The 26,895-nt window shown below is 41.0% G+C and overlaps 1 protein-coding gene across 3 annotated transcripts in view; it reads right to left on the bottom strand.

Moving 5' to 3' along the window:
- Positions 1-26,895, bottom strand: part of TMEM178B (transmembrane protein 178B) — a 238,156-nt gene that overhangs the window by 174,057 nt on the left and 37,204 nt on the right. For all 3 annotated transcript variants that reach the window (XM_051784774.1, XM_051784773.1, XM_051784771.1), the window contains exon 2: positions 3,733-3,846. In XM_051784774.1, coding sequence (XP_051640734.1) covers positions 3,733-3,846 — 114 coding nt within the window. The remainder of the gene's footprint in view (positions 1-3,732; positions 3,847-26,895) is intronic.

The raw sequence follows: 26,895 nt of genomic DNA, 5'->3' as shown, positions 1-26,895 counted from the left end.
TTCACCCCCTTTACCATAATATACCAGATAATGGTTTCATGAAGATTTTGGAACAAGAAAAAATTTAACATCAACATGGTCTCCTTTTTATGGTCAACTTTCTTAAAGTACCAGCATCCATCTTGACGTGCTTATTCCATCACCTGAAAACGCCTCTTACCCTTCCCAAAGCCTGCACCATATTCTACAGCTCAAACTGCTGCCATGAGCACTTCCCTGTGTGAACACACACCTGTAGTATAATGAAAGTGAACTTCCAAGAACAGCATAAACCACATAGAACAATGCGTGAATAAATATAGAACTGCTCGGATTTTCTCCAGTTTTTACTGCAATAATGTACCTCCATTTCTAAGAGCATCAATGATGCTGCTACAGTTTTTCAGATGACAGAACTATGGATCAAGTTTTGTGCACAAGCCTAGGGCCAAAAAGTGACAGGGTAAATGCCTAATAGGAAATCAGTCACATTACACTGGCATGTTCCATAAAGAGACAGTTATTCATGCTCAAAGTTGTCGGACACATTTTCTTTTCCTCTTCCTTCTCCTCCCAGCTCATATAGATACTTGTTTTGTCTAATTAGATGAACATTTATCTCCTGACAGGCAAGAGCTGGCAATACTACAATCATCCTTCCCTCTATCCCTGTTTAACTAGAGATAGTTGAGAGGAAGTGATTGCAGAGAAGACAAGTCCTATTTCCCCGGCTCATGCTGCCATAGGCAATCAATTTGGAGCAAAGGTTCCATCTTGAAAATGTCAAACAGAATGAAAGAAGATAAAAATCAAAAATGGTAAAGTCAGCTCCAACCATTCCTCTCGGACCAGCTGCTCTCCCGGGTTCTTCCAGCATAGCTGAGAGCACAGCTAGAGGAGGATCTGCTTTCTGTGCTGACTGGTGCCATGAGGTCCTCAGCCTCAAATCAGTTGTCCCTCACCCGCTCCTGCAATTCCAGAGAAACTGCTGGACCATCAGTCCTGCCTGCCAGTCTGAAAAAAGCAGTCTGTGGTGCACGGCTGGAGGTCTCTTCCCGCTGATTCCCAACCCAGTAAACATGCAAACCCACAGATTTCCTTCCCAGGAACAACAGTTTGCTGCCCAGACACTAGGGAAGGAAAATAATCACTACTGGCAAAGGACAACAGTGGCTTCAGCCTGGTAGAGGCAATTTTTATTTTTTTTTTAGCAGGGTGACCAGACATTCTGGTTTCACTTTTCCAGTACCTCTGAAATTCTCCAGGATGCCATTTTGCCCCAGTGTTTCATGGAAATACTTTTTTTCCTCTCTCATCCTACAGATCTGAAAAATAATCCATGGTAAGAGAAGGAAGATCACCAGCCTTCCAGCTCCTTTTGCAGTTTGTCATAACACTCACTAAAAAGGAAAATTCTGAACAGGAAATTGTTCAGAGGAAAATAAAGGCCAGGTTGACTTGGATGTATCAGGATAAGCAGTGGTGAAATGAAGTAGCTGTGACCTGGATTAAACTAGTCCAGGGGCATAGAACAGGGTCAGCTGCTAAAGCAGGGACTAAAATCACTGGGACTTTCTGAAGGGTCTAAGTGTCTACTGCACTGCAAAGGGACAACATTCCCCTCAACCAAATCACAACTTGAAAAGATTCGTATTGCCCTAGTTTTTTAAAACAGGTTGCTGTTCTTACACAGGAACTAGTCATATAGAATCAGTTCACTCTTCAATGCAGTGACCTCCAGAACCTTCATTGGCTAACTCCATATATCAAGCACTCTCCACTTGCCCATAACTGCTCTGGAGAAGCAAGAGCTTCAGCAAAATATTTCTCTTCTCTATCTTTAGATAAGTAGATTCAAACTTCAGCTCTATCTACACCTACCTACACTCATCTGAATCATGAACTGGCAAGAAAATTTGGGTCAGAAATATACAGGAACGCCCACAACACTCCATGTACCCTCCCCAGAGAGGGCACAAGCAGCCTCACCCTGAGAGTGCCTCAGACCAAATCAGATATGTAAATGTGTGAGCACAGAGTGTCTAGACTGCCACTTTGGAGACTGACAAATGACCTACTGAACACTTCCATCAGCTGCCAACACATCAGGTTTGGGAACTTGCTGATCCCACCAAGGGATGCACACACCAAGATGCACATGACCGGGTATATAAGCCTTTACTTGAGCCATTGCTGAGATAAAGATTAATTTTAGATAATAATTCTTACATTAAACAGTGAGATTCCCAGTGGATGGTTGCAGAGAAGTCATTGTTGCTCACAACAGTGGCAAAAACACACATACACCAAAAAAAAGCATAAACAAAGGCCCTCCCTACAGCCCTATGAACCCTGACAGAAGACGTCTGGAGGGGGTACATTTTTTGTTTTTGTCCCCAGATGAGCAATGTTAACATAAAACTAACACCAGCAGAGAAGACAGGTGGTAGAAGAAAACCTGAAGGGAACTGAACCACCTGATCTTCTGATTTCAGGGTCAAATGAGCACAGAACAGTATTTTGCAATACCAGGGTCTTACAACCTTCTGACAGGCATGAGTTCAGTTATTCCTTTTCTTTGTGATGTCACAATCAAAATATGTATTTATCCACACAAACACAATTAAAAATAAAGTAAAATAAAAAAATGGCATTTAGCAAGATCTTCTAGAGCATTCTTAATTCTTTACCAGATTTGACCAGCCAGGCCTACAAGCACCAATGAATTTCAAACCATGCCCAATCTCACCAATGCAGGAAATCAATTATAACATTGCACCTTGTCCTCCCCAGAGCTTAAAAGGACCCTTCCAAAGCAACAACCACATTAGGCAGGAGTGAAACAGAGACTGAAAGCCCTGAGAACACCAGAGGTCTAGCACAGTTCTCAAACTGACACAGTCCGGACAGAGGAAGCTCACTACCACCTTTTGAGGTTTTCATCAGTCAGCATTTCCTTAACCCCTGCCACCTTCAAGGAGTTGTTAACTGCTTCCACCAAAACAGAGCTGCTCACCATGTTCATCAGTCCCCATGACTATATAGTAACAAAAGCAAGTTTCAGTGGCCTCTTTCCTTGTGAAATCCTACCTCTTGCATTTTATCAGTGAAAACGGTTTTCCATCTCCAAGATGAGAGCGAGACAAGATTTAAGGTCAGCCAATACATCCCAAGGCAACTCCATCCCTGTCAGATCTTGTTGCTTCAGCAAATGTTACGAGTTGGTGACCACTGGCTACAATTATCACTGAGTACTAAGCTCCTTCCCTCTGCCTTAAAGGGTGCAGCAATTCTTTCCCTAGATCTTCAAAGGAGAGTGTTGCCACCCAGCAGCTTCTGGCAGCAGGACATATTCTACAATAAAAGTCAGCAATGAATTCTCCTGGAAGCAGGAAACTCAGCAGCAGCATCAACTGCATGAGAATCCACTCACGTACAGAGCATTCTACTGAATTAAAAAATAGGGCATTGATTTTGTTATTCATTTTTGTATTTAACTCAATATTAATCCCTGCATACAAATGCCTTTTCCCCGCTGCCACTTTCTCATGCCTCAGCAGAATTCCTAGTCAGCAGCAGAAACAGAGATGTAGGTCCTGAGAACAAATCGATTTGTCTGCTAGGAAGACAAACTGTGTGTGAGCTGAGGGCTCTGAGCGGGCTGTCAGTCAAAGCCTCTGCTCTCCCTCCTCAGCGAGCACCTCCCTCAGCCTGCGCGCGAGGGGAACAGAGAAGGAAGCCGGCAACACTTACGCAAGGCGTGCCACTCGTCCTGGCGGATTGTCTTGGTGATGTTGTAGGTGAGGTTCTTGGGAATGGTCGCTGAGGAGTAGTGGTACTTGATGTACGAGCACCGCTCAATTGCTCCTGGGAAAGGCAAAATGCAGAAGAGAAAGTGCTGGTCAGTGAATGCAATGTGGCCTCCCAGTTGTGGACCAGATGGGTTTGACAACCAAAAACAAAGTTTAGGAGCAAAGCAATCGCTACCATTGACAATCAGCACCATATGTGGCCCATGAGAAGCTTATCTGTAGGGTAACCTGACTACCTGTATTTTAAGTTCAGATGTGATCTTCCACACATTCCAGGAACCTCCCAGTCTGGCCCTATAGTAGCTGGCAGAGTGTCAGCTTTCACCATCAGATATCTATTGGGCAAATTACCCCTTCTTTCATGTCTTTTCTCTGAAACATGAGTGAGCAGCAGCAATACAGTTACTGCGTTGAAACTGTAAATTCATGTCTTAGCTTATTGTACAGTCATGGGTCTCAGTGCCCATACTCCAGGAGATCTTTGATCTTTCCTTAAGCAATGAAAAACAACACAGAAAAAAATAATACATCAGATAGTAAACAATTTGCCTGACTCCTTTCCACCCCACAGCAGGATACATGACAATATGTCTCTTGACTATATGACACCCAGACACTTTCATAAAAGGTTCAGAAACAGAATTTATTGGCATGCCTGAACAATGAGCCTCAGATGGCAACATGAATGCCTGAAATGGGCAATTTTTTTCTCCTGCAGTCAGGATTTCATCTATGTTCCATGGGAAAAAGCATCACATGCTGCTTCTGTTACCTTTTGGTCACATTATTACATTCTCCTTTTACAGAAACTTTCCTTCCTGTACAATAATCACACCTCCAGGCCCTGATCTCCTGGCATGTCTCTGCATAGTGAGTGTCCTTAGAGGAATGGGTCTGGTGTAGTCTGATGCTTTCCATGATTTACAGCCAGCCAAATTTCACATATGATCAGAAACCACAGGATAGCGTAACTGTTCTTGTGTTGATGAAAGCCAGTCAGGTTTCCTGCATTCCTTTTGCCAGCATTCTCAGCTATCACTGGCTTTATTACACCTTCTCACTACGCAGTCAGATTCAAAGCTCATGAAAGCCATTTTTCTATTAATATTATGGTATTTTGGATCAGGCCTTTGATAACTAAATAGGTATCCCTAATGTGGTTGGCCACTGTTGGTTGCTAGCTACCAATGGTCAGAGAAGCAGCTATGCTGGAAATGCTTTTATGTATTAAAAATACATTAAGACAAGCACTCAATAGAATAAATTAAATGAAGCAATGAATTATATAAATAATAAAGAGCACTATACACAAAGAGGTAGGTAGAGAACACTTACTGTCAGCCTGAACTGAAGAGGCAGACCCATTAGCCTTATATTGACAGTTCTATGGGGTAAAATATGCTTTTATACCACCAGAAACTCAGGTTTCTACTTCAGGTTGTAAGATAGTACTTGGCATAAACTTCGATAATAGTCCATGAATTCACAGCATGAATAAGAAAGCCCATGAAACAAATTATTAGTTACATCAGAGCCTACCAGCATCTTCCAAAGTTAGTGCAATATAAACATTTGAGGTCCTCATTGTTTGCTTCTCTTAAGCACTCTTCACATTCTGCCTTTGACAGCAATTAGATTAGACAAAGCCAAATATTATAGGGGAAAAAGGCAAAATATTTACATATGTATCCGCCTGCCCTGACAGCGTGATGGGCTTCTGTGTGAGTCTGCACCATCTGGGCACCAAATGTACGCCCAGAATTAAAGTTTCAACCTAAGAATAGTATTTAAAAAAAAGATAGCTAGTGTGCAAAGAGCTTTTAAAAAAAAAAAATCCCCAAATCACAACCTTGCCTTCTTATAGGTTTTTGTATCCTGTTTTGTTCAGTTGCTTTCCTGGACCAGAAGCATCAGCAAGAAAATGAAAAATGCTCATTTTTCAGAAAATAATCTGTAAGTTATCAGATACCTGCCCAGACAAGAGATTTATATAGAATAACAGAAATAGACACAGAGCCAAGATTCAAACTAAAAGCTTGCAGAAGGAAGGAAGAAAAAATCCTGTTCCGTTTGCTATAATTTCTAAAAGTAATCAGCAGAAACAACTCCTCTGAAACCAAAGAGGCTAATTTCTAGCAAGGTCCATCAGACTTAATTCTGCAAATACTGTTAGGAGTAAAGCAGTGAGCTGTTCAATAGCTTTTACCAAAGCCTAAAGCAGAAAGATATCACGGTCTGAATTCAGGTCATCACTTGACCTGATCTTTAAATTTGGGCTTATGCTTACTTCCCCATGGTGTTAATGAGACTTAAGTACATCTAAAAAGACCTTCAGGAGCGCTGTCAACTGGGTGGGCAAACAGGGCACTTGGTGTTGCAGTTCACAAAGGCTGTGCAGGAAGGGCGCTGACGCCCTGCCAGCTCCACCAGGGAGCAATGGTGTCACCCAGCAGAAAACCACGGTAGAAGCAGGCAATAGCTTACTGGGAAACTCAAGCTCTTCATGGTCCAAAATGACAGTGTTTGGGATTGCTTTGCATTTAAACATGAACCATTTATTTAAACCCACTCTCACAAGTGTAGGAGAGTGACTATGCTGAGTCAATGCAGCTATATCAGCACATATCTAACTAGAGGTGAGAATTCGCTTTTGAAACTTAGAATAAGGGTTTCATTTGCCTGAACCTGCCAATAAAAATAATGAGAAGGGTGAGTTTATGGGTAGTGATAATTCCATACTTCTGATGTTTTCCTGCTTGTCCCACTGAGAGGAGAACAAGGTTCAAGATGCCCGAACATCCAGTTCCTGGAAGCCCCTGGGAGAGCAGAAGCAGTGAGTGCAGCAAGGATCAGAATGACTGCTCTCTTAGAAAGTCTTCTCAGAGAAATGCTATGAAATCCTTACCCTTCAGGAGAATTAATAGCTATGCTCACTGCAGTCTCTGAGATAGGAAGCAAAGCAAACTTTCCCTTCCGTACCCTTACTAGGGTAACTGCAATTTATGGAGCACCTCCAGCCTTCAGCACTAACTCAGGAAGACCAAATGCAACTGCAGCTGAGCTCTGCACTTTGCTGAAATAACTGGGAACAGTATTTATAGAGCAAACCAGTGAGTGGGTTTTTTCACATATGCAGCTGCCATAGCAAGAGTTATAGCTGGCCATAAGAAACACAAAACCACCACAAAGCTGCTCCACTGACACATGCAGTATATTCCAGGTTTCTGTGACCAAAGGGAAATGTTTGCTGAAAATCCTAAAGAAAAGTAGCTGACATGTTCCAGTAGAGTGCTAAGAAAAGGATCAGCAGGAAGATGCAACTAGAACGAGGCAGAGCAGACCTCTGCCATGCTATCATCACATAAGCACAGATGCTGGGGGGATTCAGCAGCTGTTAACTGTGGCTGGCAACCCCCTGTTCCTGCAAAGGACAGATTACAAACAAAACTGAGATAAGGAAACTAGAGATAGCTTCAGCCTAAGCAGCTAAGCATTCACAGCATCAAACATGCCACTCCTCTTACTGATCCACTTACTTTCTCAGTTCCCTTCCCATATCTGTTGATCACCAGTCCAAACTGCCATTTTATTGTTACATAATATTTCCTCTTCTCTCCATTGCAAGGAAAGTCTTTAACCTGTGCTATAGCAGAAATAGCACCTGAAAACACTGATTTTTTTCTATTAAATTTTCAAAACTATGGACATCCTGATGTTAGGTCAACTGCAAAAGAAACTCAGCTCCTGCTGTACTACTAGGACTGTAAACATTATTCTGGGTAGAGGCCTCAAACTTCTGGGTAATGCAGAGGGTGACTGAACCATTATCCCACTCTAAACTGAAGAGAATTGAAAGTTTACGTTGCTGGTGTCCGTACTCTATTTGTCTGGTGGGTAATGTTTTTTTAGAACTTTTGGACCAGCCTTTCTTCAACACCCTGGGCCTCTCCCACTCCCTTAAATATAATATTTAAACTCTTTCAAAGTGCTCCAAGAAAGAGTCTTTACCATGCTTAATTTAAGAAATAGAATGAAAATTCAAAGTGCCACCAAGATACTGGTCACCTCCCTCCTAAATTTTGGATCCCAAAGCACCCAGAGGCATTTGTTTGGTGAGGTCATTTGACTTTTGCAAAGGTGGTTGCCAAGTTTCATGAATTTACACTGTCAATATGATCATATAGTTAGTCTTCTGCATAATACAGACCAATTCATCTGAGAGTTGGCAATGGAGACTAATCCTTGTGACGGTCTTTCATGAAACTGGTAATCTCTGAGAGCAGTTAGGTAAAGCTCAGTAATCTTACTTCAGATCCAGCCCATGATGGCACCCAGAAGTGTTAATTGCATGGGTTATCTGATTATACTCCCCTCCTGTCAATGAGGGGATTAATTTCACACTTTTCCCCCACAGCTTTCAGGTCTGCAGGCTTTGGAACCATCCTTAACATTCAGGTACAGATTAACCCAGTGCCTGTGAATAAGTTATCTTTGGTAGCTGGAAAACTTGCAGGTACAGATAAGAATTTATCCCACTCTAAGATCATATGCAGCAGTCCTTGGGTAAAAGCAATGAGGAATCTCAGATGCAGGGAGCCAGTAGCTCACTTGCTCGGGACTCACCAGCCAGCACTGACACGACTGTCACCTCCCATCCTGTAACATGCAGAGATCTGAAACCAGGAGGTACCCCTTCTTCTCTTGTAGTATGCATGTTGATTCCTAAGAAGGATCCAGCTGTACAACTAGTATTTGTTTTATGACATTTCCTGCCTAAGCTTTTGGTATGATGAGCTTCCCTGAAAAGACTGGTGTGGATGTTCTGAGCTACCGCCAGGCAGCTCTTCCTTCTTCTGTGTCGCAGATCCCCCTGGATGAACTGTTTGTAGCAAGCAATTTATTCCACGAAATTCACCCTTTGTGCTAGCTCTAATTTTTACAAATCTGTTTGAGAATTATTACACAAACATTTCCTAAGAAAAGCAATCTTAGCCTCTGGCTTGCAAACTGCACTCACTTCATATATTTGCTATTCATTATGAGAAACTGCCTTCTGTGTGAGAGATTGCCTTAATCCTACGGTTTGGTTACTGTTTCCTCATTGGGTGACTATACCAAGTAGACAGAAGATGTAGATTGCTCATTTGGTCCCTAATTGTTTCACATTATCTTCAGAAAAATCTGTAGAGCAGAGGAAGTTTATAATGTTTGTTTGGTTTGGGTTTTTTTCCCCTAGCATAACATTTCAGTAATGTTTCCAGGGGTTATAATCATAGTTAGGGCTAGGATCAGGTGACAAAAGCAATTCCATGTGGCATATGTATTCGTTAATGTCTTAAAAGTTTTGTCAGCCCTGGAGAAGTTCATTGTTTAATTGTGTTAGCATTTTAGGCAGTCTCCAAACTAGCCCTGGTTATTCAGGTCAGAGCAATTTCAGAATTATTACACTCAGGTGTATGTGCTGCTCTCAATTTCTTGCATCATTTCATATGAATCAACAAAACTCATCTGGAGGTACCTTGATACAGACAAGTTTGTTGCAGTTTCAGCACAAACTAACTAGTCAAACTAAACCTTAGAAGAAAATAGAAGGGGAAATTAAGTTCTTCCTTGACCGGCTGCTATGACAAAACTGCAATCAGATATACCGACTCGCTAATGAACTCAGGATGAGTATCTTCTTAATGAAGGCAGATACTTCACTAGAAAGTATTGCAACACATTTAACAGGATTATTTTGTTACTTCTGGAGTAATACTAACCATGAAAGTACTGGTTACACACTTTTTCTTGATCTATAAATATATTAATACCTAAAGTGTAGGCACACCATTTTTCTGCATTAATTGCAGAATTATTTATGTTAAAAGAGTCCTCTAGATGTCAACCAGCCCAATACTCTGCTAAAGGAGGCACAACCTCAAAGTTAAAATCAAAGTCAAAAATAGTTCATGTTGCTCGGGGCCTTGTCCAGCCAAGTTTTAAATACCTCCAAGAACAGAGGTGCACATCTTTGAACACCTGTTCCAACATCCAACCACCTTCATTATGAATTTTTTCCCCCCAATACCTAATCAGAATTTCCTTTGGTGCCACATGAATATTTTGAATACTAGAATACCTGAGGGTAAAGGGCTAAAAATCTAGGAAGAATATGCAAATAACATCACCCTAATCAACATGTCTGGTGAATATTCATTAACTTATATGCATAAATAGAAGCCAATGTTCTAATTAATGGAGCTCAAGATAGATTTTCAGTTGCAGCATGGGCCAAATTATTAGAAAAAGAGATCATGTTTCTTTCTGACTGGCTCTGGCATCATCCTGAATTGAGGTTCAGCCTGCTCTGCCAACAGGACTTGTTGGTACTTGTCCTAGATAAAGTAAAACAACTCCTGGTACTAGTTGTTGCTTGCTGTGGGCTTCAAGGAAACTTGCCTGATGCTTCCCTCCCCTCAGTTAATGGGTTGGGGTGTCTGTCTTTTGGGTTTAAGATTCGGTTGCTAGCCCCTAGCTGCTACCCCTACCAGTGGGTAAAGGTGAACTCTATCAGCTTTTACTCACCACCTAGATGTTTGTGGAAAGTCAGAGAGAGGGATCTGACACAGTGCCCTTCCCCATTCACAGACAGACACAAGGGTCACCTGTTGAGACAGACAATGACTGTGTCTATGATAACACGAGTGCACTTTTGAAAGTGGTCACCTGATCATATCTAGTTACCATGCTTTGGTTCATAACACAGCATGCTCTAAGACCATGCCAATGAGATTTTTCATAAGTAAAGCTAAACTGGAAGATTTCACTAGTTCAACTAGTGATACAAGAGCAAAGCTAGTTTTAAGTAACAGCCCCTCCCTGAAAACACCGAGTGAACATTAGGTACTCGGCACCAATTGTTTCTTACAAATTCAACTGTGCTGCATCCCACTGTTTACAAATGTAGGTCTAACCTGTGCTCTGTCCCTGTAGTTCCAACCATCCTAGTAAAAACAGCCAAAGGAGAATTGGCCCTGAGTGACTGGAGCTCCAGGAAAGCCTCCTAGATGGTTGACCTCCAAGACTGGAGAAGCATATGGAGCAGCCACAGCATGAACAGTGGTACAGTTCTGCAGTCCAATCATCCCTGCTAGGCCAACACTGCCATGCTCACAAACACAGGCAGGCAAATAGCCTATGTTTTGGGTTCAAAGGCCAGCTTGAAAAACTAGGGGGGATGGCAGAGGGGAGACTGACACAACCAGGAAAAAAACAACAAGAATTTCAGATTAACGGAAAAGTTTTTTTACAGCCACAAAACCACATTCATCTCTAACTTATTCTGACACCTTTAAGGTATAATTTAAAAACTGTAATTCAACTGAAAGTCTGAAAAATGTACTTTGAAAATTCTGAAACAGACATTTTTCTTAATTTCACAGGTTTTTTTTCCAGCTGAAACTTCAAGCCATATTAGATCAAGTTTCACAACTGGTTCTTGCTCCCTTGCATGCTCTTGGCTTCAGAGTCAATTTTCTGCATTAAGATAAATAACAAATTCCTAACTATTTAAATGTAACTATAAATGTACTTAACAAGCACATTAGGCACCTACATACTCCCTGCTGAGTAAAATGCAGAAAGCCTGCAGTGCAACCTGCTAGGCTGCCAGTGGCAAAGGGATATTTCCATATATAATGTCATTTAAAATTGTTTTTCATGTGTAGATGTCTTTACTGACCACCAGAAAATGGAATGAACACAGAACTTTGGGGAATCATACTCAGAAGATAGCAGCATCTTCTGTTTTACCTGAAGGAAAAGCCTGCTTGTATTCAGAGTTGAGAGCCACTGAAAGGATGAGACATTTATAAAATAAATATTATTTTGTCCATGAAATGGCACATACCCAGCAAATACATTAACAGAATGCACAGCTTAAAGGTTTTTATTAGGAAAGTGAGCAAACGATTTTTCAGAGTGAGAAGCAGAACCTTCCTGTTCTTTTTTCCTCCCATTTTTCTTTTACAGCTCATCTCACTTGACTTCCAAATAAAGACTCTCTCAGAGCCTCCAGCTTAGTAAAACTTGTTAGACAATGCTCAGCCTGGTAAAGCAGTCTTGTAAAAACATAGCAGGGGGGATGGTTGAAAGGATCCAGCATACTGTAACTATACTGTACTATCCATACAGAAATGGGGTAATAGACAAGAGTGTGCCATTCCCATTCTTCCCAGGTCATCTGGGATGAAAACCTGGCAGCTCACTTTCAGTACTAACCCATGAGATCTCTAGAGATATAGAACAACTCAGATACAAAGCACACATGAAAAGGAAGCATTCCATGAATATAATGGATCTCCAGACACATTCAACAGCTTTGTCATGTGTGGGCTATATAGTGACCACATTCCACAGAGGGGCTTCCACATATTTTAGACTGTCATATCTACATTTCAATTTCAGTTTCTGTTTCCACACCAAAATATCTAAATTTTCTTTTCAACTATTGTTTGAGTAAAGATAGAGGTGTAGACATGTGTGCATGTACTGAGCAGACAGTAACATCTTCAGAGTAGAGAAAAAATAAAGTGCTTGAACAGCTTTTGCCAGGCCTATTCCTCACATGCTCTCTGGATATCCCAGCAAATAGCAGCTTGCTTAAAGCAACCAGCTGGCAGAACATAAATATTCCACCCATGATAAGAAAAGAATCCAAGTATGAGACCAAAAGCTGAATTTGCATTGGAAAGTGATGAGCTCACACTTTCTCTCCAGGGACCAAGGAAAGGGGGCTGGCAAGGAAGCTGGAGCAAGAGGATGGTTATGAAACACTTTTTTACTTCAGCTATTAATAACAGTCTTCAAGCCGCAGGGCACTAGAGAGGAGGAAGGCATCTCCTGGCTTCTATTAATCTTTTTGTCCACCTATTTGCTTTGGGCTGGCCACAGGGGAGAGGGAAGCCGAGCAGGAATGAAGAGTTAAGGAGGTTAAAAGGGCTGAAAAATATTTGCTCCTACATGTTTGGAGGCAGAAATTAAATGATCAATAAAAAGTCACGGAGACAGCAATTACCAGTAAAAACTCGCTGATGACCCAGTAGCTCATGGAACAAAGCAATATCTCAGCACTGCTGTCAAGGCAAAGAAAAAGCACAGCAATGGCTATTCCATGAACAGGTTTCTTTTATATCAATGTACATCATAGTAAGATGCTGCCATGAAGCTTGGTGCTTAATGAACAAGCTTTGAAATCTGTTTCAAAGAGATGTCTAGGAAGCAGGGTCCCAGATTGCCAAGAAGAAAATAAGGGTGGGTCCACCAACATCACTAATTCTGCTGAGGATCTGTCATCACGTGCAGTGAAGTCAAAGGGTGCCTCTCTCTGTACCGTGAAAAGCTATTTTATTTGCTGCTTTGCAATGTAAATGTGGTTTTCTAGACATATTTAGTCCTCTTTACTTCTTAAAGTGAGAGGAGCATAAGGCCTTCTCTGTGTCCCCTGTTAGTTTACAGCTAGCTCCACCAATTGCTAAGCTGGAGAAGGCATTTAGCTTCCTTGTAGCACTTCAACCTCGTGTTTAAAGAGCAGAAATCACAACATGACAATCATTCAGATGCTTGCATGCCACATTAGGGAACTAAGGCTGAGACCTAACACAGACCAATCTCCCAGAAGATCCCACTTACCAGGGATCTTACACTTACTTACATTCAGCACTTACAGCAGTCTCTGAAGAGCAGCCCTTAAATGAAAGGATTTAGGTGGGCTATGCAACAGACCCATATGAGTTTATTTTCATGTCGGTTTTGTCCCACAACTGAGTGAGGGGAGTGGCAGGCAGACTTTCACAACTTTCACTTGGACATAAGTTGTGGTAAGGAGAAAGGAGAGGGAAGGATAAAGTTCTTGGCAGGAGTCATATGTCAGGGATTTACAGAAATCAAATTAATGAGACTAATTTTTAGAAAATTAGCTGTGTTTTCACCCTATCTTAAGGATTGGTTTATAGTCAAGAAGCATTTTTCTTATATGCTGAATTTCTAACTCATGTTACACATAAAAGGTGAATTGGCTTGCCTTAAATTTGGGAATTACAACACCTTAAGCATGAACCCTCTTTTGCACATTTTAAATTAAAGGTAACCAGGAGAAATAACATTTGAAATTATTTCAGTTCCAAAATATGGAAATACCAGCAGGCAACTAGCCTATCAAAGAAATAAGGGAGGAAGAAAATCCAGCATCAGCTTTTCAACCAGGTTGAGTTTTCCCCCTCATGAGTAGACTACAGCATAGACAGACCAGAAAGAAAACACCCTACTATTCTCATAAACTGTTCTCTCAATATACTGTGCACTGAGCTTGTAACATTCTGTGCTGATAAGACAGGCTATCTCCATCCATCAAGGACTCCTCTGAGACTTTAAAACTGTGCAAACAGAAGACTTTGGACGTATTCTCTCTTTGGTGGAAAGATTCCTTTCTTCAGTAGATCTGGGTTCTCTAAGATTCATTAGTCTTTTTTTTATGCTGTCCCTATTCTAGTTATTTAAGAAAAAAAAAAAATAGGGCACTGTGGCTGGAATAAAGACACTTTCAAGACATCACTTCATACACAAAAAAAGTATTTCCCAGACAAGGATCCCCTGCAGTTATTAAATGTATGTGCAGCGTAGAGCTAACAGATGAGATCATCCCTAAGTGAGCAGAGTTGCTCCCTCCAAGCTCAAGTCTCTTGCCTCAAACTCTACCAAGTATCCACTTAGGTCACACAGCATGATGGACAACAGCTACTGAAACTACCTTGAAATGAAGCCTGAGATTGTTTCCTGGTAATCAGAGACCATTAAATTATACAGGTAGTATGTATAATGGCTCTCCAAAGTAAGGAGCAGTTTTGTGTTTGACCATGCTCTTTCCCTTTAAAGTCATTCCCTGCATTGTCCTTGTTCAAATTATTACCTGGTGAGTTGCCATCACTAAGTTACAAGGATACTCCATCTTCCTTTGAAAAGGACTATGCATTCAGGGGGACAAAAGACTTCACAGCTGACTGTCCTTTACTTGCAAGGCTGTTTGCTGCACTATTGTAACTGAACTTACTGTTGTACAAAAGGGATTGAATCAAATAAAGGCCTGAAGAAATTAAACACTATGTAGATATTTTAAAAGTTGCCCTTGAATAGTCAAACAAACTGAAAAACTCAACTAGAAGGAAAAGGAAAGGAAGATAAAGATGATGGTAAGAAGATCAGACAACTGTACTGTGAAATCCAAGACGAGCTAAAGCACAATTTGGTCATTCTAAAACCTATGAACCACAGATATTGTTAATCTCTCTGCAGCTGTCTGAAATCATAAATGGTTTCTCCCTTCAGAAGGAAATGATTCTTGAAGAAGTAGTTGAAATAGGAAAGGTTGGTGGATGTGATCAAAAAATATTTTTCCAATTGACTGGACCATGCCCTTACTTATCCAGTGATGAGTTTTGCAATACCATCATAAGCCCTTATGTCCAGAAGGCTTAGACATTGAGCACCTCTCCATAAATGCTACAGTAATTTATTTCTGGTGCATCAGGTTCTGGCTGCACTCAAATGTACTTCAGTCAACAACTTTGGGCTAGAATCTCAGCATTGCTGCAGACACTCTGCCCCAGATGAGCAACACGTATTTCAGAGTGGCCGAAAACATCGAAAGGATAACTGCCCTTGCATGGGGGCAGAGGGAAACAACCTGAGAAGGGACCAACTTATCTCCAGCCCCAACCTTCCCTTTGCTAATCCCCAGCACAAACCTGCAGGGACGAGGGCATGCCAACAGCTGCCAGCTATGGGAAAGGTGGTAGAGAGAAGCCCTATTGCCAGCTTAATCTTGAACAGGGAATTGAGTTGTTCTAGCCAAATCCCAAAGGCATCTAGTCTCCAAGCATTTGAGCTAAGATTGATGGCACTTCTTTTCACACGTGTATGATGTACTGTTTAATGTAGAAATAAAAAATGGCAGAAGCCAGCCCAGCTTATGTAACAGGGCACAGAACAGAGTAGGGAAAACCCAAGTAGGTCTAAAAGCATCTATTATTTCTTTTGCATGCCAAATAAAGTTACAGATTGTTTTAAAATCATGTGACCCTAGCTTAGACCCAAAGTTGGTTTATATTTAAATGTAGTAAGATGTGGGATGAGAATTTCTCATCCAGTCTACTGCTGGGTCAGTGAAAACTGGGGAGCTGACTGGAATTTGCTTTGGGAGGATATTGTGACATGATGTTCCTTTCCCCTATAACACCCTTTTGTCATTCAGTAAATGTCATCTACCACTTCTTGCACCTTCCCATCTGAAATGTCAAATCAAATTAGAGGCTCATAGAATGAAAATATCCCACTGCACTCGCTGCAGTGTAAGATGTTCTGGCTGGTGCAAGCTGGACTTAATATGTCTGCTGCCTGTCAAGAAGGATGCACAGACTGAAAGACAATTCAAAGTGCACAGAGCAGCATTAGTTAATATGTCTATGGATGGCAGCAATAAGCAGTGCCTGAAAGGTGAGCATTGTGCATCTGAAGACCTTTGTCCCTATCCACTGCATTCCACCACCCCGTGCCTAAAATCCAACAGAATCCCACTGAGGTTTACAGCCCTAAGTGTTATTCAGTCCTTTACATTTCAAGAGCCTGCTTTATGATCCTCCTTCTGACAGGGGAGGGGTCAACTATATCCCCAAAGACCCATCATGGTAAATGGGCCCAGAGAAGAGCACATTCCTGAGCACCACTCGCAAGGTACAGAATAGCCTTTAACACCACACTGCAATTTCACCAGTTCCAATATGGCTTCAGATCTGGAGAGAAAAGAATATGGAAACAGGCACTGTCAGCTCAGGATTTATTTTCTTTTAGTCTTTACTCTTAGTTTGAGCTGTAATAAAAGCCTGTGTCTCAGCAGCCTCTGATAACACTCAATGGGACAAATGCTGTACAAATACAGTGAACAGAATCTGTGCCCTGAAAGACTTTTGCTGATCCTCTTTTACACCTTTCCTCCCCATCTAGTTGTTCATTTTGTATAATATGTAAAGATAAATCTTGAACTGTAATGTTTGATTTTAGGAATTATTAACTCCATGATTCAGCATCCTATGTGCTTCTGGACACATTTTTATCTGTACCATTAATTCTAAATCCAAGTGTTATTATAGACTGTTGTATTCTATGAATGCTTTACTTTCTATTCTAATTACTACTCTAAAAATACCTTGCACAGTATATTTCTCAATAATAGCTGAAAGTGTTTATTAAACACAGTATTATTGCCAAGCACTAATTTATATACTATTCCCAACCCAAAGGTCAGGCCTTCTGTTTGCTACCTCTGCACACCAATGTGTGGACACTAATTCACGCACAGTGCAAGCAATCCCCTTTGCTGTAGGTCTAAATGCAGACTTTAATCCATCATTCTTTTAACTGTAAGTTATTTAACACAGTACATCTCTACTCCACCCCTCCAAACATCCCAATAAAAAATTGAGGCAATAAAAACTTGGAGAGTAAGTAATCACTGCTTGTGCCAAGGTAGGGACCAATATCTTATTACAATATGGAACACTCCCTTCACAGAATTCCAACACGGCTTAGGAGTGGGCAGATGCTAACCTACCCTCCCTTATTTTCTTTCCTCTTATTTTTTCAGGGGATGTGTTCAGCCTCTCATGAGGTTTCAGTTCACTGACTGCATGATCAGGTGAAGAAGATCCAGAATGATTCTTAACATGCCTCCACTGGACCATCAGGCACTTCGATGAAGAGTACAAAGACAACATGCCAACCTAGCAGAAAACACATTCTTTGGAGAACATCCAAACCTTTAAGAAAATATGTCATTAGCTTTATTCTTATCCCCTAGGGTTCTGCAATATCAGGTTTAATTACAACAATTGTGACAAAAATCATAGTAAAGAGAAACAGCTGAAAGCTTATCTTGCCCAGAGATTCCACTCACCAGGGTAAGAGCCAAATGTAGCACTAGGAAAGGACTGCAGTACAAACTCAGTGAGCAAACTACATGCAAATCACTTTCAGCAAAAATATTTCTAAGTACAGCCCAACTCGAAGGGAACAAGAGATGAAGGTGTCATGCACATGGCTGAGATTCGGGGAAGCACTCCCAGGACAAGGAGACTTAGGAAGGAGAAGCAAAATACTAGTTTCGTACTGCAGTAGAAATACAGGCTCACTAGCACAACAGACAATGCCCCAAACTGAAACCCAAATCTGCTGTATGACAACACTGGAATCAGCTAAACAAACACTAACATGTCCTCCCCCTGCAACTGATAGGCAGGATCATGCCTGGAGAAAAGAACACCCAAGCCTATATGGTTAACAGGAAGGGTTTGTTACCCTTACAAGCACTTATGCTCATACCTACACAACTGTGCAATAGGAAGGGGATGGGGTGGGAGCTACCAGCACAGAGATCTAAAAGGAAAAATAAAAGACAAAATAGCCCCGTTTCTAAAATTCATAACATCATCCTACATCTTTGTATAACTCATTTACAAAGTTGGTGGATTTTACACCTTAAGGATGAAACAGCTTTTCTTAAGATAGCCACAGCACATAGAGGGTACAGGGAGGGAGAACAATTTTCAGTACAGGGACACAGCCTTGGTAAAATACTCCAATCCTGGAATATCAGAAAATGAACAGCTTAAATGTGCATCAATGTGTCTTCATCCACACAAAATAGAAGCCTTTGCCAGGAGCACACACAGGGGCCAGACTGGATGTCAACACTTCGTAATGGACTGCATTAAAGAAAAGACAGCTGAGCAATATAGAATCATAGAATGGTTTGGGTTGGAAGGGACCTTAAAGATTACCTAATTTTAACCCCCCTGCAGGGACATCTTCCACTGGATCAGGTTGCTCAAAGCCCCATCCAACCTCTTCTCTAACTCTTCCAGGGTTTCTAAGGTCTATTCATCTTTCCAAAATGAGTGAGCAAGTGGCCTAGAAGTGGAGAATTTTTCAGGAGGCAGAAAACAGAAATTTTTAGGTAGTATTTTCCACCTTCCAGCAAAAATCTTTCTTACAGGAAAATAACCAAGTTATCTTAAGGAGTGGGAAAATAAGAGTATTCATCCATTACTCTACAGACAATCAACTATGAAATATAGATTTGATTGTGAAATTACATGACAATAAGTTACTTTAGAAAAAAACATGAAGTACTCATGACAGATAGACTATAATAGTTAAGAACACTTAGGTTGTCCTGAAAAAAAGGGAATAAGAAAAAATACTTTGGTTATCTATTTAGATTTCCTACAGACTTGGTCATATTTATTGTATTTCAGCAGTCCTGTGGCAATGCTAAGGAACTTCAGTCTTGGACCAGGTGCCCATGAGGCCTGGCCCTGTGTGATCGTGAAATTAATACTGTCCCAGACCCAATTCCTCTACCATTTTATGAAAATTTCAAGTGCTTCTGAATGTCTCCAGCATCACACCTAATAAGATCATTTTGTGCTGAGGCAGGGAGATGTACTTAAACAGTGAAAGAAAATAGCTGTATATACTACTAATTTTCAAGATCCAAGAGAAGACATAACCAAGCAGAATGATCTCATGATGCTCAACCACACATCTCACCTACCCACAAGAGTTGTTCCTTGAGCACAAGTCTCTAGTTTTATTATTCATATTACACCAGGGCAGAAAACAAGAGTCTGAAATAGTCCTGGCCATTTAGAAGACTCAGAATCCTGTACCCTAAAAGGAAGCAAGAACATGTAGACTCTTCAGGTCCCATGGGGAAGTAGTACACAGTCGTGTAAGCTGCAGAGTGCCTCTGTGGCCTTCTTTGAGCCTCAACATGCTCTACTGATTTAATTAGATGCCTTTTGCCCAATTAGGATAAATTAAGTCTGAGGTTTTGATCATTCTGCAGCCCTGATTCCATGCCACAAAGTACAAAATCAGTAAGGAGGGGTTACTTCAAATGATTGCAGAGGACCCATGGCAGTAACATAATACATGAAGCACTTCAGCACTAGACAGTTCTGCAGCTTCTCACCACTGACACTGCAGAACCAGAGACCCAAATATGCTGCTCTGGACATCAAGCTGAGCATGTTTTCTCTTCAGCTATTATTCCTAATCCTATAAAGTGAATCTGAGTAATACCATGTGGCCTTTGTGCACCATAGCTGAAGAATGCCAGTCTCTCTTCTAACAGGAGAAGAGCAGACTTACGTCACCACAGATACTCCTATTAGGAGAATATTTATGAGGAGATTTTTTTAATTATTTTTTAAGCTATGCTATATATAGTCTATTGCTTATCTCTATCTGGAGAATGTTGGTGCCTGCTGGATCCTCAGCCTAGAGTTAGAAAGGACAGGGATAATCACTTGAGTGCCTTGTCAGAAATAGGTACCCTCATACTTGCAGGGATGTGCAGTTGTGCTGCATCAGGGATGCAGTCAGGCAGGGAGATGAGGCATTCACACATGAGCTGTATTGCTCTGCCACATCACTTAAAAGCACAATGGAAGGTTTTGACAGTATCTTTCATTAGGGTTAGGGCTATATACTGTTCCCATTACTCAGAAGGAGAACAACAAGAAAAGTTGAGTACAGTCCTGCCAGAGACTCCACAGAGTGTCTTGGCAAGGAGGCCCAGACTCCTGTGTCATGAATGACCCAGTTGGAAGAACTACAGGTTGTTGCAAGATGAAAAACAAACTTCTCTTTCATTGGTTTAGCCTTTGCTTCCTTAGCCCTGCAGTTCACCTCTGAACTACAAACAACACCCACAAGCCATGAGTATTTAGGAGGGGGCAGTAGCTTTTCCCTGTTCCAGAAAAGCAAGAATGAACTGCACTAATAAGCATGAAGCCACACTAGATGATAATGAAATGAATTAGCAATAAAAATTTATTTCATGTATAAAAGCCTTTTAAGAGAGAAATAACCCAGGCTCCAAATTACTGTTAAAATTAACTTCCATCGATGCTCTGCCAGTGCTGCTGCACTAATGTTCTTTGCAGAAGCCAAGTGGACTGATGACTGAGTGGTATCAATCAACATGAACTATTGTGTTAGTTGCTTCATCTGGTGATCAAAGCATTTTGTTTTAAGGAGAGCAGAAAAATGCAGCACCACTAAGGTTTCCCCCTTCTGCATCTCTCTCCATTTCCAACACATCTCTGGCATGACTAACACTCTTCCCCAAGCAGAACTCTCTGTGTTAAGTAACCATCGACCATGAAGTCAAAACAAAAATCCCATTCTCTGAGAATTAAAGCTCTGAATAGAGCAGCTCACAGACCACAGGCAACTGAAGTGTTTTATTGCAAAGCTATCACACAACTAACTGTGGCTGAGTGATGTTCAGGTGACTGGACATAGCTTGTGCTGGTTTCCTTCCCTGTGGCTTCCTGGCAAGACAACAAATCTCTTTTCAAGGTGGCTGCCTGTTTCTTTCATACATTTACAAGCAGCACTACTGAGCCTTTTTCAGCCCTCTTCCTTGTCAAATGTCAATTTGAGAGTGTGATACTTGTATTTTTCTCAGCTTACAAACCACCCAATTTTTTGATCCATGCCAGTGAGCTGCAGCTGGAGGCAGTTAAGCAGTGAGTGAGTTGTGACAATGGCGAAGGAGCATCAAGAAGGAGAAAATTCCATATGAAAGAATTCTGACTGCCCCAGAAACTCACACATCCTCTGTCACTCCCATAAGCAGTCTAAACTGAAGCAAGTGTCCGGATAAACAGTGCAGAAACTATTCTAGAAACTATTCTAGCCATTGTGATTTGTGCCCAGACAATATCTGAGTATTTGGCCTTTGACTCACACAGGGTAGGACAGGTACACAGGCTCCATCACTTGGCATCACCAGAGTTTCTCTGTACCAACTCAAGTCCCACTGTAGTAACCAAATTCAACTAAGTGGTCTACTTTGATTTCTAGGTAGGTAAATTCACTACAACACAATCCAATTGTGAGATGTTAGCAAACACACCTGCTAAAGCCACAGGAAATGGATTCATGAGATTTGTTAATATTAGCATCTTAATTAGCACAAGAGTTATGCCTGAAAGGAATGGACAACTTTAATACCTAAAGTACATCCATTGCTTCTGTTTGCTCTTTAAGGGCAAACAAAGATCTACTCCAGCAGCTGGAGCAAAACCTGACTTCACTTGGCTATAGCATGCACTCCATGATAAATCCCAAAATACCCTGTAGAGGCAAATAAATAATGGCAGGTATGGAAAGGAGTTAAGGGACAAAGGGCATATCCTCTTCCATATTTTGAGATGATGGAAAGTTGGTGAGGGAGAAGAAGCTCATACAGATGGCAAGAGCTGCAAAGAAGACTCACAGCAACAGGGCAAGGCCATGGGCTATGAGAAGACAGGTTAAGGCTGAAGCCAAACCTAAAAAAACCTCTGAAGTCCCACTTTTTGGTGGAAGCCAAGGAAAAAGAGCAAAAATTTTACTTTTTTGCATGTAGCTTAAGACATTCATGGCTGGGATTATACACAGCAGTTGCCTGCGAAAAGACTACACTGATTCAGCAACTCTCCCTAGTCCTCCTACACAGAGGTGTTGGGAGAACATGGAAAGAATGATCTGAATTTCTTGGATGAGAGCAGGCAAAAAAAACACATGAGTACTTAAATATTTTAATTCTCCTCTATACTCTGTCACTACGACCACACTACATTATTTGAAGTACTCTCTACTCAGCTAACATTTTTAATATGGATCAATCACCTCTAGCCTCCCTTCCACTACAGCCACCATTCCCCACTCATAAGACTTGCTCAGCACAGCCATTCAAAGCCTTCTGAAGAGCATTGGAGCTATGCTGCCTTCTACAACAGAGCAGCAGGGAACACTTTTAATTAGTGTTTTCTCCTGAAGGGTAAAAAAATTTTCTGAAATTACTTTGCCTGGTAACAAACTGCATCTTCTTTCACTCTGCTGTAGATGTGAAAATTATTCCTGATTCACATACTTGCCTCAGTTTCATTTTTCTGCTGTTGTTTTGTTTGGTTTGTTTAACAGATTTTTTCATTCACGATGAAATCTACACAAAATACTACAAAAAAGCAGTGGAGAACAGAATGTCAATATTAAGGGAAATTGTGTTTCAGCTTACCTTGCTAAAATAAGTTAGTCAAGATGGGTGGAAACACAAAGCCTGCAAACTACTTTATTTTGGGGAAAACAAAATCCATTGGTATGATTAGAAAGTACTGAAGTAAAAAAAAAAAAAAAACCACAAAAAACCCCAATATATTTCACTGGTTGAAATGCTCCCTGTTCCCTCACATTAAATATCAGTACTTGTAAGACTGGAGCAACAACTGACTTTTGGACAGGCAACAGTTGTGTTTAAAATTTCCTTCTTATGTTTGATAGGTGGATAGTGCAGGTGAAATCTGGGCAACCCTGAGGACCTGACTCAGACTATGTACTCCCCATGCCCAACTCACTCCAGGTAACAAGTAGAGATCCAAGTTCTGTGCTGATCTGCTTTATTTCCCTGACAGGCAAGAAGCATTTGGCAGGTAGGGAGCTGTTCAAGTTTATGTCCTCAATCTCTGAATGCCTCCATTACATTTTAGGAGGCAGGATTCAAGCACTCTGATCACTAAAGCCAACTTCTTCTCTTTCTTGTTTTCCCCATACACATCTCTACCACGTAGACCTTTCTCAATATTTTCATTGCCTCCTTCACGGGGTGACTTTGGCTCTGAACTATGAGTGAAGCAGAGGTCACTCCTACCTTTGAAAGCAGGTGTGGCCCACACACATGCCGACATCAGAAGTCTTGACATGGGTCAGGTTCTTAAGACATTCCCTTGCCAGGGATATCCATTCACGAGCAATTACAGAAACAATTACATAAATCTGCCCCTGCCATACAGTGAAGTGCATTTCAATAACACTCCTGTGTAGTTATTAAATGTTTTCCTCTGGAAGATCTCCAGAATGATAAACATTCATTAATCACCACAAGGTACCTCTAAAGTACCAAACTACATGAGAACTACATCAAACAGGTGACCAGAGCCAGAGCTAGAGGTGATTTTATATTAGGACAACTTCACGCTGCTCTGCTGACACACAGCTAACTTGCTGTGGCCATTCCAGCCCCAGAATTACTTTTCTTCCAAGAAAACATACTTTAGCCAACAGTATCTCTGTATTTGTCAATCACCCCAAAAGCTTCAGCCAAGAGAAGAGAGGGGAGATCCAGGCATCCATGAACTGATAATCCTCAACTAAGCCAGCAGCTGAGCCAGACCACAGACTGTCAGCACCAGTGACCTTCAGGTGCCTCTAATGAGTTCTCATGGGCCGGAGGTGAGGAAGGAAGGACACAGCCAGATCCCACATTGTCCCACAGGCCAGAGGATCACAGAATTAGTTTATTTAGCCAACAACTCAGGAAAACAGGACAGAGATCTTTATCATTGTAGCACGTGGCTCCCACTACTCACACCTCACACTAAAGGTTCTTCAGTGAACAGCCCATAGCATAAGACTTTCCTGGAGTTAACAAAATCCCAAGAACACAGACTCAAGGGGTAGTCCATATTAAAAAAAAGGTTTTCCACATTATTTTTGCAATAAAGGTAAGATTTCCCCTGAAAAAATCATACTGGCAGAAAATTCAGTACACTGTGTTGGAGGCAAACCACTCAGTACTAATATAGCTTTTTTTTTTTTCCAGAACTGGAACAAGCTATTCTATTGCAAAAGCTGGAGGTTAAATAAGAAAATTCAGACACCAACATTTTTTACAATTAGAGAAATTGCTAACACATCACCAGGCTGTTTGAATGCTGTACCAATGTAGGAAAAAAAGACTTGAAACACAGTTTACAGAGAATTTGCACAGCAGAGTACTACTGAGTCTGCTGCTCAGTCAGGAGAACACAGAAGTTTCGGTACTTCCATTTGTATATACATGAGTATTTGTACATATGCGTGTTTTAATTAAGCCTTATTAATGTAGTTACTCTATTTTCTCAGTGTAATTATACAGTTAGACATGAAAACATTCAAAAGTCTAGATGACTCAGGAATTTTACAGCAAGATATGAACTGCCAAATTTAGTCAATAGTACAAACCCAGCTACTCAGCTTAAGTCAGTAATCTGGAGCAGACGGAGTAATTTAAATACAACTCTGACAAGTTTTATCCTTTTTTCTTTGTTAATTGTCTGCTAACAGGCTGCAAATAAAGTCTGAAATTTATTCATTATTCAAAATGATTCATAAATGTCTTCGCTGACTAACTCTCGGCCTACAAATATCTTAAGCTATGGCTGTCACAACTAAGTAAACAATTCGCAATTCATGGTGTAACTTATGTAATGAATTTCTTCACCTTATGTAACCAGCTTGAGTAGTTTAAACAGCTGACAAACACAGCATACATTTTTAATTGCACTCTCACAGTTAACAGTTGGGTGGTTACAGGAATCACCCTCCCAGGAAACACACAATGCCATGTGATTTAAGTTGCAAATACCAAACCTTCCACTTGAGAACATGCTTTGGAACTCACTTTCTCTGCCCACACCCAATGAAGTAGGCAAGCCTTTAAGCTATAGATGTTTTTCCACATATCCTTACCCTCTAGGAGTGGTATTAAACTTCTAATTTAAGCATAATTTTCTGAAATTCAAAAAATGACAATTTATTCTATATTCCCTATAGTACTCCCAGCATTTGGAAAATGCATATTTACCAGGAATCTATTGCCTTCTTCCTAGTACCATAAAGGGTGTACCATAAAGATTTGCATCAAGCGTTGGGGTTACACTAACATGGGCCCTGCACTCCTCTGCTCCCTTCCTGAAGCTGTACTCCACTTCAGGAATTAAAATAAATATATGAAACTACACTGCAGAAGATGGTTTTAAGCAGTTCTTCAAACAAACTAAAAGCTTCAGGCAACCAGCATTTACTATTTGTCTCAGAATCCAATTCCACAGCTTATCACCACAGAATTCTGTCTTGTACTGAACTAAAATTTTACATTTCAGCTCATCAGGAATCATTTCCTCTATGTGTGTCTCTAAACTTTGCTCTTACTAGAGCCACAGAGAATTTGATGATCTGTCTTTCCCTCCATTTTTTCTGCTGGGGTACAAGCCAGATTTCGATACCAGATATTGATCTGGCTCTCAGAAGTAATCCTTTTAATTGTATATAAACTCAGGAGAAGGAAGGTGCCTTTAATGGGGCTACTACTGAACATGAATAAAGCTCTGAAATCTGGCCCTACCGATTCAGTTTGGGAAAAAAAAAAATTAACTCCTAAGCCAATCATCCCAGTGTCCCAGTTTTTAGTGCTCTTTGATTTCCCTCAGTATTACTCCGATAGCAAAGTGAAATACTGCTCTGCAGCCAGGCAACAGCTATCCACAGTTCTGGGTTACTCTAATACTTTGACCTCTCCTACACTTATAACATACTTGAAAATTCTATCTGTTGCCCAACAGCAACAGAGTCCAGGCTTGAAACAGCAAGGCCCCCCCCATGAGGGCATTGGCATCACATCTGTGAAGCATCTCTTGACAATGAATAGAGGGCAGTGGTGAATTGGATCCCAGGACACTGAACTTAAAGAAAAAAATACCTTTCATAACCAAACTAAGTCTTCCATGTTTGTTTGTTTGTTGGGGGTTTTTTTATTTATTTATTTCTACCTACTTCCCTTACTGTACATACTCTTTCATGGAATAAATTCCGAAAATTTCAATATAACTGTTAGAAAAGTCGAATTTCATTATAACAACTTGAAAGATTTTATGAAGATGTCACTGAAATTTCATGGAGGAAAGACAAAAGAAAATGAGTATCTTGAACTGCCAAAAAACCCCCTACTTAAAAAGTCTGGTACTACCTTTCCACAGCTGCCTCATTTTTCAGACAGTTCTCACCCCTGGGACTCTGCCTGTCCTCAAGACTTTCCTTTACCAGCGGTAACGTGCTCCTGATGATTTGCCCTGAAGGTATAAGCAGCCCTGTGTACTCCCCCTGCCAACACACACACTTGTATCTTGTTCCTTCCTGCCCA

This window comes from Manacus candei, unplaced genomic scaffold (genome assembly GCF_025592945.1).
Source record: "Manacus candei isolate 608988 ecotype Guabito, Panama unplaced genomic scaffold, ASM2559294v1 h1tg000018l, whole genome shotgun sequence".
In the NCBI taxonomy this organism is placed as follows: domain Eukaryota; kingdom Metazoa; phylum Chordata; class Aves; order Passeriformes; family Pipridae; genus Manacus; species Manacus candei.
This window is presented reverse-complemented; position numbering and strand designations above follow the sequence as displayed.